The 18,375-nt window shown below is 40.1% G+C and overlaps 2 protein-coding genes across 10 annotated transcripts in view; one reads left to right on the top strand and one right to left on the bottom strand.

Annotated features, from left to right (window-relative positions):
• Positions 1-625: 625 nt before the first annotated feature.
• On the bottom strand, positions 626-3,722 carry LOC115012147 (fibroblast growth factor 20-like). The gene is made up of 3 exons (XM_029437598.1): positions 3,389-3,722; positions 2,006-2,109; positions 626-1,836 (listed from the first exon to the last, which is right to left on the bottom strand). Exons 1-3 carry the CDS (start codon positions 3,720-3,722, stop codon positions 1,591-1,593), a joined length of 684 nt encoding a protein of 227 aa, XP_029293458.1. The 3' UTR covers positions 626-1,590.
• Positions 3,723-8,040: 4,318 nt separating this feature from the next.
• The window catches only part of micu3a (mitochondrial calcium uptake family, member 3a), a 30,681-nt gene continuing 20,346 nt past the window's right edge, over positions 8,041-18,375 (top strand). For all 9 annotated transcript variants that reach the window (XR_003832610.1, XM_029436975.1, XM_029436959.1 and 6 more), the window contains exons 1-4: positions 8,041-8,323; positions 12,598-12,745; positions 14,081-14,112; positions 15,411-15,489. Coding sequence is in view for 8 of the 9 variants with exons in the window: in XM_029436975.1 (XP_029292835.1) it covers positions 8,060-8,323; positions 12,598-12,745; positions 14,081-14,112; positions 15,411-15,489 (523 nt within the window). In the remaining variant the exon portion in view is untranslated. The remainder of the gene's footprint in view (positions 8,324-12,597; positions 12,746-14,080; positions 14,113-15,410; positions 15,490-18,375) is intronic.

Below are 18,375 nucleotides of genomic sequence, written 5' to 3' on the forward strand. Positions count from 1 at the left end.
TATGAGACAATATCATATGCCTATTCAACAAAATCAAAAAGCTACTAAAATATGATTTGACAATTTTATTAATGGGCTCCTCCAGACATTTAAATGGAAAACAACAATCAATTTTTATATATATTTATAAACTGTTGTTCACTATAAAGTGCCAGAACTTCTCATGTTTTAGTGCAAATGTTTTTTTTTATTTGTTAAGAATAAAAAAATAAGGGCGTATCCTAAATATGATGAGATTTATCGATGTTTTCACTTTGCATCAATGATATTGGATTGTTGATCAATGAATCCATATATCGATCCAGAGTGTTACACCCCTAGAGTTTACCAGGCAAGGAGGGGCTAACAAACGAGTTGCATTTCAGGAATTGTGGGACTTTTTAGGATCTAGGGTTTTTGACGCTTGACTAAAAGTCTGCTGCATTGACTTGGACCATCCTCTTTATTTTTAATTATTTTGGACACCAACTTTAAGGTTAAGGACTTGTTGCTCCAACAACAACTCCAGATTAGCAGACAAACAGATCAAGTTAACCCAATAACAACAAATAAGAAAAATCTTTCATGGCTTGTTCTGGATATCTTTTTTTATTTTATCTCATACCTGTAAAAATATATTCTCAAAATAAATAAATATATGAAATAAATATACTGTATGTCCTAGGAAACAAAAACTCATAAATAAGAATACAATCTGTCAACAGGTTTTTAAAGGCATCTTTGTCGGTCCCGTGCTCGTTGTTGGACTGCAGTCAGTGGGGGCGCTACAGAATTCCTTCACTGGATTCTACAATGAGTCTCAAGAGTTCCAACAGAACACGCAGTATTCCGCCACAAGACACCACAGAAGAAGTCCTTATTACACTCCATTGAATCCATTCTTCTTCTCTTGTTTCTCATGCACTTTGTAGAAAAGTCATATTTTCTGAGCAGCATCCCTCTTTGAAGCAGTTTCAAAGTGAATCCATCCATGCGATCTCAACAGTCAGTCCGATTAAGACCCGATTCCCACAACAGACATGGCTGATTTCCAGTGCATGAAACTACCTTTTTGTGTAAACCAGCCACATAAGCATTTTAATAAATCATTTACTTAGCAGCCACAATAGTGTTTTGAATAAAATAACTGAAACAGCTTAATGGACAAGACTCTCCAGCCACAGCAGTAAAAAGCTACTAGCAGCCAGTTGTTAATCTCCCCTAGTACTTCCCACACTTTTGTCCTCTTGAACATGCAGTTTAGACTAGCAGGTAGTTGGATTTAACTAGTGGAAATTCAAACAAAATTCAAAAAATCATCTGTTTGACCACCCCGGCTTCTGCATAAGCCGGTAAAGGGACAATATTAGGGGCCCAGCTGTCTATATCTGTCATGGGGCCTTCACATCTTCCACAGAAGATCCCTGGTGCTGTTCAGTCAAACTCCCCGGCTAGTTTCCTTCCTCCACGCCATTGGTGGGGAGTGTTGATTTTGTGCACTTTTTATGATCCCATTTTGTACAGATCAACAACATTTTCCATCTCCCTCAAGAAGGGGTTAGGATTAGGTGCACTTGGGTTGCTTTTCCGCTCTGACAAGGTCCTACAGTCTCAGCTCTGGCCCAGTATGTCCTTGTATAGCTCTGGTACTCTATCCGGGTCGACAGGCCTCGGTAGGAAATGAGTGAACCTCTGATGTCGCCTCGACCTCGTTCCATCCCGGGATGTCCCATCTTTGTTCAGAGCAACAAAGTAAAATGCACCTTTTTCTCCATGCCGATATATGTTAGATGAGTAGGTATTGTACCAGTTTTCTTCAAATTGCTCTCTAAAGACGGATTCTGCTGAGAGCTTCTCCTACAGAAAGAAAGATAAGCAGAGGAAAAGATGAGTTTATTGATGCATAATGTGCCACCTGCTGGCCGCCAGATATTTTGCGAATTGGTACAGTACACAAGGTTTAAATGAATATCTATGTGCAGATAGATGTGTGTGTTCAGTGTGTAGTACAAGTGTGTGTACTCACCGATCCGTACAGTTCTCCCTTGCTGTTCATGGCGAGGTAGAGGCCACTGTCCACCCCCCTGATGCTAACCAGTCCCACAGCTAGACTGATGAACTCCAGAATACCTGCACACATTACATAACATTCACTTGTCAGACACTTTTGTTCAAAACGACATCATCAACACATCTGATAACACACATAAACATCACTTTTAAGTATTAGATACAGTAAAACAAAAGTCTTGCAAAGGTTTGTTCCAAGGCTTCTTGTACAATATCCTAATAGCATGTATATGGGAGATCATTTAGATAAGACAAATGTAACATATCTGAAGAAGGATCGACTGTGAGACTGAAATGGACTTGCACTCAATACAAAAAAAGTAGAGTACATATCTCTATCCACACCAGCTGACTCTGACAAGCAAGGCTGGGTGTCTGGAATGGCCTCTGGCATGAAGTTACATCCAAGGCTCAAATGGAATAAATCAAGTGCCAGGAGTGCTACAGCCTGCAGCACTAAAAGAAATCTAAAAGGTCTACTTTTGATCTGCCATAAGCTACAGCTGTGTATCTTGATCAGTGAAGATAGGCTGGTAAAAGTAAAGAAAAGCTTCTCATCTAATCTCAAAGAGGAAATGTTGTAATAAAAAAAAGTGCAAACATGAAATACTCAAAGCAATGACCATCTGGAAAGCTTATTCATCTTGTTGCAAATATGATAACTATTGAGTTAATTGTTTGATTTGTTGCGGGAGAAGGGGTTGAAGCATATAAGTGTATACTTCTTCCTACTCCTTTTCAGACATATAATATATCCTATATTTAGGTTGTCTATTTATATTGTTAATGCTAATTGTTATATTAAGACTTAACTATATGTTTACTGTTATTGTTTTACTTATTTGTAATATCTTTCAAATAAATTAAATAAATCTACATAAATGATGTTTCTCCGGATGCATTATAACATTTACTGTTAGCACCATATAGACTACAGTTCAGTGTTATAGCAGCAGCTGCCATCACAGTGTGCTATACTTCACTTGCATTGATTATAGTAACCTGTATGGCTGAAGTAGCATGATTATTATGTTATATTAATAGTTTTAATTTAACAATCATTTAAACATTACACTGAGCTATCTCTTCTTGTGTGCGATGGTGTGTTCCAGTACCAGTTCCAGTATAGCGATCAGAAATAGACTAGTAAGCCTACTAATACTACTATTACTAATAATTAGAAAATAATCATAACAATAACATAATAATAATAATAATAATAATAATAATAATAATAATAATAATAATAATAATAATAATAATAATAATAATAATAATAATAATACAATTAAAATGATAATAATGATGAATATAGCTTTATTTGAGAAGTGGTGTCTACCGAATCTGCTGTGGTCCTTTCTGGTGCCCTGCACGGTGCCGTCAGGACGGATCTCCAGGTGGAAGCCGGTCCTGCAGTAGAGCTGCCGCCGCCTCAGAATCCCCTTCAGATGGCTGAGGTCCGCCAGGCTCCGGGACAGTCTCTCCGCAGACACCAGGTGCTCCTGCTGCTGCCCCTGTCCCCCCATCATCAGTCCGGTCACCGAGTTGTAGTCCACCGCCCCGGCTGGGGTGAGAACGAAATGAGAGCCAACGGGAGCCGGAGCTGCACCCGCGGGGCCAAAGCTGTCCAGAAACCCGTTGACGAAGCTCCCAACCTCCGCCGCTGCCCCCATCACAGATAAGACAGCCGATTCGGTTTTACTGCACAGGAGATCGAAGTGATAAGCGAAGAGCCTCGGTACGAACCAGCGAGGGAGGGTCAGCCCGTGAAGAGGAGAAAAAGAAAAGTTGGATGTGCGGGAGAAGAGAATCTCCAATGTGCGCGTTTTTGGCGCAGTCACCAGCACCGTTAATTAGATTGTCATCTAATTGAGATTAAACTCCCGCGTTATCTTGACGTATGCAGGTATCCCCGGTTGCAGCAGCCCGTGTCCCTTCTTCCCCTCTCTTCTTCTGCTATTTATCCCTCTCTTCAATCCTCTGCCTCTCTCTCCTCCTCACCTCGGGATACTCCCCTTTGCTCCAGCGCACTTCAGGGTTTTCCTCTCTCTCTCTCTCTCTCTCTCTCTCTCTCTCTCTCTCTCTCTCTCTCTCTCTCTCTCTCTCTCTCTCTCTCTCTCTTCAATCCAGCCTTTTATTTCTGCGGTACCCCTCCGCTCCCTCAGCTCTTCTTTGAGCAGCAGCGTGTAGCACAGTGAGACCAGCACACTGCACTCCAACGCAATACTCCCTATGGAAATTCACCCCGAGTTGCCTTTTTATGCAAATGCACCCCTTTCTCCTCCCTTTATGGCTCAAATCGGTTCCCTGTTTGAAACCCCTAACTGCATCCCTCTGCTCATCGTTCTGCTCTCACCTTTGATGTTCAATTTCAGTGCAGAGAGCGCGGGGACTTTGAGAGGAAATTAAAAACTACAAATACAAATTAGCATTGGAGGGTTTTCCCCCTTCGCTTTCCCATGCAGCTACACAGCAGCATTACTGAAGCTTATATAGACGCAATCTCATATTGCTCATGGGCACTTCAGCATTTGCAGATTTAACTGTGTGTGTGAGAGAGGAGTGTGCATCTCATCAGCAACGTGGGTGTGAAATGGACATAGAGAGTGTGTTTATGTCAAACAGCATGAAAGTGATATTGCCATTCCCCTAAACGCTTTACAACCCCACGCCCCCGTTTCGACATGACTCAGGTGCAGCGGGAGAAAGAGAGAGAGAGGAAAGCCCCCATTTGCGTAATTTTCGCACTCGGCTGTTGATTTATTGCCCCCGTTTTATGTAACTCAGCCGCACGTTTACAGCTCCCGCACACACACAAATATAGACACACAATCGTACACACGCACCCACACACACCTGTGCAAACGACATCACTTGACTGTCAATCCCTTCATTGATCTTTCCACTGTGCTTTGAACAGCGCAGGAGCCCATATAGCCTTAATTGTGGTCTTAAAAGACGAATCAAAGACACAGAGGCTTCAAAGTGCAGCGATCTTGTAAGGGGATCAGGCAATAACAACCAGAAGAGGGGAATATACCTGTTTGAACTGCAAGCTCAGATAATACCCCGACACTTGACACTTGAAGGGCTTCAGAAGTTAATATTTATGTAAATGTACGGAGTTATGCATATAGCCTACATCTTTAAAAAATAATAATAATAATAGGTTTGAACATATTGCATTGGCCATATATTTGTGTAACAAATGCCATCATGTAATGGTCACCTTCTGTAAGAAGGACTTATTATAATTAAATTAAATATAATATAATTATGCTTAATTTGCAGAAAAAAAAGCATCAGAATGTCATGAGGTATTTTGTGTCAGACTAATGTCAAATGGGATTTTGACCTGTTGCCTTGAAAAAATATTAAATCTGACATATTTTCTTCATTCATGCCATATCATTTGTTCAGATCTGCGTTGCTTGGGGTCAACCCGCAGTTTGCATGTTTGATTTAAGATTCTGGTTTTTATCTAAGCAGTGGTACAGGGGCCATGTTCCATGTTCCAGCCTATATGGCATTGATTTTGGCAGCTATACAGACACGCACTCGCGCACACAAACGCACGCGGGCTCACAGCTGCCCCCTCCCTTGGGAGTTTTGTTGATAAATGAGTTGAAGGTACAGAGATGTTTGTGTGCGTGCGCGTGTGGTCACTATACGCAGGTCATTTTGTACTCGTGTCGATTTGTGCAGCGCAGCATGAGAGAATACACAGGCATTGTTTTATTTTTGCTGTCGTGCTCATCTATTTATATGTAGGCCTGTATATATTATGTCGTGGATGTACACTGGTTGTGTGCATGTGTAAGACAATGTGTGATAAACTGAGTGGCCATCTATGCTCGTGGTGTGATTCCTCCTCCCTCGCTTCATTACTATTTATGACCAGTAAAAAAAAATCTAAGATAATTTTAAAGGGGACACGATCGATCGGAATCGCCTCCAGGCTGATCAGATCCTGACGCATTGGATATCGACCTGGCCACAATGAAGATGTCAACTACAATGCCACATTTCTGCACACAAGGTGCAAGTAAACAGTTCCCAGGGTCACATGGTTTGCTTTAAAATATATTCTCTGTTGGTTTACTGCCCTGTTTGTGACATGGGACAGAGAGTGAAGGCAACCATGTAGCCAACATAGCAGTCATAGAGGAGGAGGCCCCCAGGGTTATACCCCCCCCCCCCCCCCCCACACACACACACACACACACACACACACACACACACACACACACACGCACACACAAATAAATTACAACCTAATCGAATGCCTGGATAATGGAATAACTGAATAAGTAGCCTAGAGGTTATTAATGCAAGTGGTTTCCAAACATGGGTCTCGGGAACTCCAGGGGTCCTCCTTGAAAGCAGGATTCAGAAGGCCCCTATCACAATGCAGACCTGTTTAATTCCATCATTATTTAATCTATATGCCACTTTGAAAATGCATAAGTATCTGAGATTTTACTCTTACCACTGTTATATCCCCATTCAGGTCTGGGGTTAAAAAATAAATCAACCACAACAATGGCTTTTGTCCCTCATTGGACACACTGGCATTATATGTGGGTGCAGGACCTAATGTGTTTCTGCTTGGAGCTATATGTAAATACTTAGAATTGACAGATTTTATGCAACAGTCAATATTGAATACGATCTTTGTCAAATTCATTAAATTACATGTCAAAATTGTATGCATTCATCATCTGAGGATTTTTCTTACTGGTCAGTTGTAATTTTGCATTAATTATTAAACATTTCCATCACCATAACTCAACAAATCAGGGCACCTATATGATTGGCCACCATAATAGGCAAATTGTGTTTGGATTGTGAAATTAAAGGAACAAATTAAGGGCTTAATAGCTATATTGAACCTTTTCATGGGTTTATTTGTACTAAAAGGTTTTGATAGTCATTGTTTGATCTGTTTTCAACTCTTGGCTAAATGGAGCTCATAGGTTAGCGTGATCCACTGTGCTTCATGTGTGAGCAGGTGACAAGCCCATCTATTAGACTTCTCTCCTTTATTCTCCCAGCATCAAAGTCATAAGAAAAGCCCCATCAGGTTAACATTAGTCTTACATGTAAAGACTTAAATGAAGAGTTGATCTTTGATATTCGTTTGATATCTGCTCTCCATTAGCTCCTTTGATCCTGAACTTCCCACTGGAAATGTGATACCACATTGACCCTCAATGAAAAGTGAAGATTGTTGATATCATTGGTCACTTAGAATTCCCCCCATGTAAACCGAGATGTCTTTCAAGTTTGTTCCAAGATGTAAAGATATTTGAGCTAATATGTGATTTGCTAGATTTTGCTTGTAGCCTATGTTACAGCATGCAGTCCTGTTTACCAGTTTCTTGTGAGAGTATTAGCCTAGCCAGTGGTGGAAAGTATATTTACTTAAATACAACTTTGAGATAGTTATTTACTTGAGTATTTCCATTTTTGATACTTTATACTTGTATTTTACTATATTTGACAGCCATAGTGGTTAGTTTGTGTATTAAGATTTGACATACAAAACATCTTAACATTGAATGTAGGACTTTTAATAAAGCAAAATATCGGATATGGCTTTCTTCCACCGCTGGTAGTAATAGGACTGGTGAAATGTGATATCCAGCTGATGAGTTACACTTTAAGATTTGATGTCTTAGCTTTAAAGTTTGTATTAGTAGGCTATTATCAGTTTTATGTTACTGAATTTAATGTCTAGGCTCATGTTAGTTTATTGGTTAAATTCTACTAATGTAAACTGGATGAATTGAGTCGATTGTTTATCTTCTACTAGATTATTGTTTATAATTGACCGCGGTTTAAATTAATCACTCACTCAGTGAAGCATCAAATCCTCTCCAGGGACTTTGCTCTCAGCCTCAGCATCAACAGAGTGCCCGAAAATCTCGCGATGAAAGGCGATAGTTTTTTGCTGCCTGCAAAGTTGTACCACAGCAGCACAGTGGCAGCAGCAACAACAACAGCAGCAATGGCCGCTTTCCGCAGAGTGGCAGCGTTGGCCGGTAAGCTAAACATCCGGTCCGCGGCGAGAGCCGAGCTCCTCGGTGGTCAGACGGCCAGTGGAGGAAGGGTACGGAAGTGTTTGGCTGTCGGGATGTGTCTTGCAACGGGAGGCGCCGTGGCGGTTTACTTTTACAACGATATGGCGAGCGGCAGAGGCAGGAAGAGGATGGGGGGTCACAGCATCAACGGGTTGCTACCGTCCATCCCGACCGTTAAAGCCAAGGAGAAGGTAGGAGGCTGAGATTTGTAACGGTAACAACAGGCTTTAGAGACATGTAGCGACATGGTAGGATGTTTGTACAACACATGTGTTGATTTCAGTGTTGACATAGGGGCCTCGGTGTGAAGAACTGTGGGGTAAAAACGACAGACCACCGAGAGAAAAAGCAGAGAGCGTTTTCACATCTCTTTTCACTAAAATTAGACCTACGTCTGCCCAGTTAGACGGGCCTACTTGTGTTTTGTAGCCATGGTGTGGCTGGCAGTTTATCTGTTTTCCTGTCGGGCGGATAAACTGTCATTTATTCCCAGCACGCCCAGTGGAAACAGTTTGCTCACTGTTTTGGCTGCATGACGATGTGCGCGCGCAGATGTAGGAATGGTGCTCTCCGCTTGAGCTGGTGCTGAAATGACAACGCGTTGATGGTGTTACTGTCAGACAACATTTCAAATTTAAGAGTAACACTTTAAAATAAGGCACCGGCATTTCTGAGTAGTTACTAGTTCCTGCTAGACCCAATTATTGAATATTCCTGTAGTTTAATGTCATGTTAAGTTGCTACCAGTTTCCAGTAGTGGAAGAAGTATTCAGATACCTTTTTGAGTTGCAATACCACAACTTAATCTACTACTTTAATAAGTAAAATCAATCAAATATTAGCATTTCTCATGATGCAGAATGGATCTTTTCAGAACTTTACATTATTATACATATTAGTATGTACCATGTAAGCAAGATTTTAATGTTGCAGCTGGAGCTAATTTGAACTACTTTTTACATGTTTTTATAAGATAACGCTATGCCTTGAATACAAATTAAATCTGTAAAAGTAACTGTAGCTGTCAAATAAATGTATTGGAGTAAAGAGAACACATTTCTTTCTCCATAATGTATGGGGTAGAACTGTAAAGTAGAATACAATGGATATAGGCTACTCGAGTTAGAGTATAAGAGTGAAGTACCTTAAAAGTGTACTTGAGGACAGTAGGCATACTTAAGCAATTGTACTGTTAGTAGTCTGTGACCACTGCCAGTATCTTATGATTAGTTCCTAGTGGAGCTGAAACAATTAGTTGACTGACAGAAAAATATTTGGCAACAATTTAGAAAATGGATTTATTATTCACATCAGTTTTCCAGCAAACACGTTTAATTAAATTTTTCACTATTGGCCAAACAATTAGTCGGAAAATAATCAGCACCATTACTCAGTGAGGAAAATGTGTTAGTTGCAGCCCTAGTTCCCATATATCTGTACATCTGCATACTACTTTAATGCATTTATACTTAATGTGCCTGCACGTACAGTATGTATACATGTACATTTACAGAAATATATGCATGCATATAGTACGTGAGTATTTGCATAACTAACTTTTATTTGTAGTCTGGACTGTAGCGTGTTCAGAAATGTTTATATTATAGTATAGTATTATTATAGTTTTTTTTGAGAGTCATTATGTGAGAATGGTAGGTTCAATAAGGCAGCCTACATAATTGGACCTACGTCTTTTGGGTCACTATTATCTCTTTTTGACATTGATTCATTATTGTTTTGCTTGAGGGTGCACCTGGGTACATTTCTGTTTTTCTCATTATTTGTTTTAAGTTAAAGTTGATATAGCCTAATTGTGATATACCATAATGATATAATTAAAGTGGTGCATCATATTTAGTTGTTAGTGCACCATTACTTAATGATTACATACCCATCTTTTTTTGTGGTCCCTCAAGTAAAGTAAAGCATCACACCACTAAACTGATTTAAGTTGCTTTATGATCAGTATGGGTGTCCTGATCAAGTTATTTAGGGCCCAGTCCCGATCCGAGACTTTGATATTGAATTCTGGTCTGATGCTTGTATTTACTTAAATGGGCATTGTCTGTTGTGTAATAATAGCCTGTTTAAAAGCAGCCTATAAGAAGACAGGCAAAATACCTGACATGGGAACAAGTTGGCTAGATGGCCATCTGACTTGGGAACAGGATAGCTCCAATGGGAAAAGGGAAACACAGCCATCTATTACTCCGTAAGTAAAGGTAGCCTATAAGGATTCTGAAGAATAAGGCTTAAAGAAACTGGGAGAACTCTCCTGCAGGGAAGGGAAACACAGCTGTAGGGAAACAAACATTCTTACATGCTTGAAAACAAGACTGTGATTATAAAAGGAAACAAGTGTAAGAAAATATTGATACACTTGAGTATCGCAATATTATGTTATGTGATACTGCATCAATTTTTTATTAGGCATATAGTTTACATGCAAGGATTTGTGGATCACATTGGCTCAGATGGCATAAAAAGCAGTGCTATGATGTTGGATGTCACAGGTACTAGGGATGTCACAAAGCTGCGTTGAAATCGGCAGGGGGAGAGCTAGTTAACGTTAGCTGTTAGCAGCTGGTGGACATCACAGTCCTGCTTAGCTAAATAACGGAGCTAACAGCTAACTGAGCAAGGTTCCGAGAGTTACATGATGATGCGTCCCAGCTCCATTCATTAAAAATGTGTATTAGGCGAAGGTAAATTATACCGTTATCATGATGTGTTCTGTTTTTGGCAAGAAACAGAATAAGGAGTTTATGTTGAAGTACATGGGATTTCAAAAAAGGTTTAGAGATGGTATGAAATTAGTGGAATTTAACTGGTATTTGTATCGTATGTGATGCTGGGTTGCGTTTGGGTGGGGCTGGGCTCGGACGAACACAGGACCTTAGGGCTCTTAGGAATGTTTTCTCAACTCAACATAGATTAAGGTGAGAACTGGTTTATATCTGCTGGGACCTTAGCTGGCTATATTGTACTTTAATTTGACTGAACTGAAATAATTAAACTTGATGTCAAGAGGCAAACCAAGAAGACAGAGGAGCTCTGAGAAAAGCAGTAATGGAGAATTACTGCTGCATGACTGAGTTGTCTGAGGGGAAAACACCTGGAGCATCTGCTATGCAGTCAGGAGAACAAAACTAGGCGACACGAACAGGTTTAGTTGTGGCTACATGACATTATAACTACGTAAGAACAAAGCGTATCACACTGAATGTCATTTATTTTTCATTACTTTTTATATCATGTTGTGCAGCATAGCATGTGAACCGAGCTGCCTTTGCAGAACTTTATAAACTTCATTCATTAGTGAGAGTGCAAGCCATGGGCGTCTATGCTCTTACACTTGATTACAGTGCATTCCTATGAAGCCGAGCGCTCATCTCCTATTCATGCCTTCAAAAGCCCCCTTGGTGAAGGCAGCATCAAAGCTTTATGAATGAATTTGTGTGCTCATTAGCATGTTAGCTGAGTTGAGCAGGAACCTGGGTGCGCTGGGCCCTGCGGCCAAACAGGTTTAAATTTGGAAACCTCTCTACTAATTACACAGCCTCATGCTGCACAATCTGTTGGTGTAGCAGCTCTCCTACACTGCAGCTAATCAAGTTGAAGCCCTGGCTCCTCACACAGAGAGAGAGAGAGAGAGAGAGAGAGAGAGAGAGAGAGAGGAGAGAGAGAGAGAGAGAGAGAGAGAGAGAGAGAGAGAGAGAGAGAGAGAGAGAGAGAGAGAGAGAGAGAGAGAGAGAGAGAGAGAGAGAGAGAGAGAGAGAGATATGCTAATCAAGTAGTGACAAAGTGTGTGTGTGTGTGTGTGTGTGTGTGTGTGTGTGTGTGTGTGTGTGTGTGTGTGTGTGTGTGTGTGTGTTCGTGCGACCCCATTCTCCTGTTATTGTACTGCGCCAGAGGTGCTGACTGTTTATAATCTCAGAGAGCTAAAAGGAGAGAGTTGATGCCAAGAATAGATGGATCTCCTCATTATAGAGGTTCAAAAGCAGTGAAGAGGCACGTACAGTTTATATTTTGCTGTCTGTGCGCGAGACCAGAGAGTTTTCTCTTCACCGATGGGGAAGTCACATTTAAACTATAATATTTGGGGCAATTTTTATTGCTGTGTTGATTATTTAAATCGGCTGGTTACATATTAGGAGTACATTTTTACGTGTATCTTTATTATAGCCTACACTTTTTACATAACTAAATATGATTTTCAAATTGTCTGTAATAACACTAAAAGTAATAATATCGAATTAACCAAAAAGCACTCCTTTGATTGCCTTGTCTCCTGCTTCTAACTGTTTTGTTGTTGTTATTTTGTAATCTCATTTCAAATCCTTAAAATCTTTAGATTAAATATCCCAAAAATAGTAAAACCAACAAATGTTGCGTAGCTAATGAATAGGGCAACACAGTCAATGACAGTAATATTTTGTTCTGCCTTTTTGTTTTTTGTCTGCAGGCACGTCCGTTTGACTTTGAGGAGGGAGACGTGTACATGTCTTCACATGAGCATCGCTTCCGCATGTTTAGCTCTGTGGACTATGAAGGGCAGCTCTACATGACACCACAGAATTTCATCGAGTCAGTCACCATGAGCGAACCCAGAAGTATGTTTCACTGACTCACAAATGAATGAATGGGCTTTGTATTGACCTAGAGTAGATTATTGTAGCTGCTTGTATATTGTGTAGAGACCATGCTTTCCTGGCCCGAAGTATCTTTGAACTTCGGATAGAAAATGTCTCAAGATTGTTACTTTGCGATGAATTACATTCTCTATTTTCATCCCATTTCAATTTGACGTAACATTTGTCTTATATCTGTACTGTATCTAGATTTTGATGGATTACATGTACATGTGACATTATGCACTTAATTTCTTGCAATATATATTTTTTTACACTCAACATTTTTTGGCTGGTTTGATCCAAATATTACAATTAGTTGTATTTCTGTAATTACCATTTAGTTGTAAATGTGTCTTTATGTGCTTTTAACAACCAACTAAATTTGATGTGTTTTTAGTTTATAGATGGCAATCTCTGATCTAAAATTGATGTGCCAATATGGATGCCAGTGCCAGGTGCAAAATAGGTGCATTTCTTATTTTTTACTGAAACCAAGGTTTAAAACACTTAACTGGGTTTAAACACGTCTTGGCTGTTTCTGTCAGCCTGCTGCCAGTCGTAACATATTAGCCCTGGCCAGCCAGCCTCAAAGCAGATGGCTTTACGGCTATTGTTTAGTCTGAGGTTAATGTTAGTCAGACACACACACATATACACACACAGACACACTCGACTTGTCCACATTCCAGTTGCTCACATTGGCCCTTTCTCTTAACCAGTAAATATTTAAACCAGACACTTAACTTATTGTTTTACTTTGTAACAACTGGTTTAAAAATGCCCTCACAAATTGAGGTTATCACAAACACCCGTCCAGAAAGAGCTACCATTCCTTTCTTCAGCGGGCATGTGATTGTATTGCGTGCAAACTGTGCACCTGTATGCGCGTGTTTACATCTATCCTGGCTCACTGACATACGATACAGCCGCACATACCCTCTCAGCGGCCGACATCCTCTAATGCCCCCTTTGAAGTTGAATTAGATGAACTTTGTTGTATAAAACAGAACAAAAGTAGTATGTGCTTTTACGGGGACATTCCACATACTACAAAGACAAGCACGGGGCACTTTAGACGGTACAAATGGGCCTGTGATGATGACAGTGTATATACAGTGTGTGCGTGTGTGTGTGTGTGTGTGTGTGTGTGTGTGTGTGTGTGTGTGTGTGTGTGTGTGTGTGTGTGTTGTGACTGTACCCGGCACATTAAGACCCATTTCTAGATCATACAGATGCTATCTGACCAAGCCCACCCAAACTCTCTTCTCCTCTTTCCCTTCTTCTTCTCTCCTCTTTTGTCTCGTTCCCTGGCAGACAAGAGGCCCTGGAGGTCCCTGGCCAAACAGGTGGGAGACACGCTCCTAATGCTTCTTTCTTCTGCTGTTGCAGGCATCTGTTGCATGTTACATCTGTTGCAGACTCTACAAAGTTAAAATACTGATTTTGCCAGTTTTTTTTATGGTAATATAAACATTGTACATGTTAGCATTAGTGCATGACTGCACATCATTATCGGTTTCATTGTCACTATATGTAAAGAAAAAACAGGTAAAGGAAGACAATATGTAAAGTAGAGGATATCTGTCCTGAGTTTATTTGGTCATTTATGTGGGTCAAAGTGTTTACAGTGTGATATAGAGGGGCTGCAGGGAGTATCCAGACCCCCTCACTTTTTAAACACTTGAACCTGTGTTGTAATTTTAATTTGAAATGAAATAAATGACCCTTTCTTGCCAATTGATTTTAAATATATTTAAAAGGTGCTTCCAATATAATGCAACTTTGTTAATGTCTGGCACTGACCATAGTCAATTGTGTTAATGGTATGTTAAGCTGTTGCCATTGACAGTAAAAATACAGGATATTAGTGTTATCACTACTTAACAGGATGAAATCTGAATACAATCTTAACAGTACCCTGTGTTCAGTTATGCTTACATTCAGTGTTGATCTTTTACTAAAGGTATCGTGCTTATCACACGAGGAGGCACAACAAACGTGTTTGATGTATTTCCTTCCTCAGAAAACATTGTGTTTTTTTTACATATTTTAAAACCTGCGTGTTTTTATCTCCATGTTTAAATTGATAAGCAGTCTTCGTATTGCCCGCCTTCCCTGCATGTTGCTACCAGTTGTTTATCAGCAGAAAGAGTTTCTTGCATGCAGTTCACATTTGCATTTCTGCTCTCTGCAGTTGGCACGAATGTGTATCGTGTTACCCACGTGGTCAGCAGAGCACGATATACAAGCAAAACAGGAACCTGCTAATCAAACATTGCTCCTTTGTGCTACCTGTAGTCAATAACTCCACAGGTGACCTATTTACAATTAATGGAAGTGTACAGCTCAAGTGGTCATAAGTATTAAATAGAATATGGGATTCCACATAAAACTTTATGTATTTTAAATACACTTGTTTTCAAATGTTCATCTGTTCTTTCTTCACTTAATTGTGAGAAAATTAAATTTTAGATACGATAAATAAATGGCATGTCAAGATGGATAGTTTTATTGTGAATCCTTGCATGATACCCCCGCTCTCTGTTTCTGTCTATATAATGGCTTGAAGTTTGAAGGTGAAGGTTTTCAGTTGTGTTGTGTATGACTTGTTAATTATGTGTTGGCTTTTGTGCTTGTGTGTCAGGAGCTGGAGAAAATTTTGGCAGAAACTCCCCCAGTATGGAGAGGATCATCCAAACTGTTCCGCAACCTGAGAGAAAGAGGTCGGATAGAGTGCACACACACACACACACACACACCACACACACACACACACACACACACACACACACACACACACACACACACACACACACACAGTAGTCAGATCATAACAAGGTTATCTTTAGCCATTACAGTTGAATTTACTGTATAGATATATTCAATATACCAATTCCACTATAATGTATGTAATGTACAGTTAAATGTTTCTGTTGATATGAGGGGTAAGTGAGGAACAGTTTTATACATTTTACACAATTTTTGCAGCTTTTCAGTGCACTTGCTGTATGAATACCAGGGCTTACCTGCTGATGTGTGACTAAATAGCGTGTGTGTGTCACTGTGTGTGTGTGTGTGTCACTGTAGGTGTCTCTAATCCGGGGTTGAAACCATGCTGTCCTTCCTTACAGTCAAACAACCTGCTGAAAAAACTAAAAATAATTATCCTACCCTCTCTTTCTCTTCTCTCCTCTCATTCTCTTCACTCTTTCATCTCATCTCCTCCCCTCTTATTCTCTCCTCTCCTCTCTTCTCATTATTTTCTCTTCTCTTCTTCTCTTGAATATTGGAACAGAACAAATTAAACAGAACGAAAGAAAGAGAGGGAGAAAAGCTTCCCTTAATTAAAGCATTTGCTTCAGGAGTGTGTAAAAAAGGAATCACATAGTCTGGGAGTGAGTCCCCATAGTGATAATTACACACACACACACCCACACACACACACACACACACACACACACACACACACCCACACACACACACACACACCCACACACACCCACACACACACACACACACACACACACACACACACACACACACACACACACACACACACACACACACACACTGGAAGATGCTAAATATAACGAACACCTCTCTTCCTCTACCATGATAATGTTTTACACCTTGCAACTAATGTGTGTGAGTGTGTGTTATGTTTACACGTCAGGGACTACTAACCTAAAGCATTGCCCTCATTCTTTTCTTAAAATCAGAGCGATGTAGAGAGAAAAGGCAGAGACAGAAAACTGAGAGGAAATTAAAAAAGAGATGGAGAGAGAGAGAAGGGGAAGCAGAGAAAAGGAAGAGGACAAGAAAGAGGCATGGGGAGTTAGAGAGTGAAAAGTAGACATGTAAAAGAGGAATTTGGAGATGGAGAGAAAATTAAAGAAGTAGATGGAGTGCAAAGGAACGAATATATACAGAAACAAAGACAAATTATAGGGACGAATGAAAGAGAGCACAAAAAACCTAAAACTTTGTAGTAAGTGGAAGTCATTGTAGTTATATACAGTGCCTGTCTATTCAAATAATTGCTGGTGGCATATTGCCAAGACCACACACACGCACGCACACACACACACACACACACACACACACACACACACACACACACACACACACACACACACACACACTGTCAGCATTCAACAATATGTTGTGTGCTGATGTCAGGACATGCTCTCTTCATGCCATGATGAGCGAGGACAGTTAAAATCCTTGGGATGGATTTGGATTTCTGAGAATGACAGAGCCATGTGTCAGACAAAGGAATGCATAGTGTTGTGTGTGTGTGTGTGTGTGTGTGTGTGTGTGTGTGTGTGTGTGTGTGTGTGTGTGTGTGTGTGTGTGTGTGTGTGTGTGTGTGTGTGTGTGTGTGTGTGTGTGTGTGTAGTGGGCTGTACAATATGTCAGTTTTGATTGGCATTACTTTGGTTTAGGAATATCCCCACAACATCATTGTGGGGAGTTCATGGTTAGATGATTATTAGTATACCATATGTAGCGCAGCTCATAGTAAATGGAAATCCATGTTGTCAGCTGTCAATCATATCAGTTGTTGCATGAACATACCTTACACAGTATAATGAATTTATGTTTTATCCTTTAAAGCATCATTTATAACTACAACAGTCCCATGCCTTGTCTTCTTAAAAACCTTCATTTTAGACAGGAATAGTTATTGATATGGGGCCGTAAAGTCCATTCAGACATTGTATGTAATATAATGTGATGACTTTTATACTACACTATACTACTATTATATTATCAAGTTGTGGCCTAGAGTGTACACAAAATGCAAATCCAAAATGTTTTTGCATTTTAGCTCATGTTAGGTCCACTAATTCTTGAGAAGAATATCTGGGATTTTTTAAAACTGTCTTTACCAGCTATCACTTTTACTTTGTGTCCGTAGCATTTCATGTTGAGCAGGTAGTTCTCTGTGAACTTGAGTCGATTTGCAAGCTCTGAGCATCTGAGACCTGCTAATCTGCTGAAACTGATCAGCTGAAAGCAGGAGACTGTGGTCAACTGTTGATTCTCAGTGGGATCAGGTTTACCAACAATGCTTATATGCTGGTACTATTTACACTTGATGTCAAAAATATTACTTGGATCTTAGTGAATCTTTAAGTATTTTCTAAACCCTCTGACCAGTTACCAGAATATGAAGGATAAACATTCTTTGAATGGAAAGGTTTTCTCCTAATAATGTTTACTACCTTTTTATTCAGCAGCATATCACAGAAAGTATGTGAGAACAAACATGCAGAATGTATTTAGAAACCTGAGTACTTTCAGAGTGTATCTCCTGGTCTTTGCACAGCTCAGGCTACATGGGGGAAAACAGAATTCAGTTCCAAACCAGCTCCTCTACACAAAGCAGTCGGGCATCTAGAAAACACAAGGCTAACACTGGTTTTCGCTGGTGTCATGTTCACCTACATACACATACACACACACACATGGGAAAGCAGTCTCCCGTAACACTCAAGCGAGTCACCCTGAACTATCTGAACGATCAGACAGAAAGCGAAAAAGCGGGAGAGAGAGAGGAATGAGATGGTGCTACAAAGTTTCCTAAATGGGCCTAAGGCAAGAAA

Source organism: Cottoperca gobio, chromosome 1 (assembly GCF_900634415.1).
Source record: "Cottoperca gobio chromosome 1, fCotGob3.1, whole genome shotgun sequence".
Classification (NCBI taxonomy): Eukaryota; Metazoa; Chordata; class Actinopteri; order Perciformes; family Bovichtidae; genus Cottoperca; species Cottoperca gobio.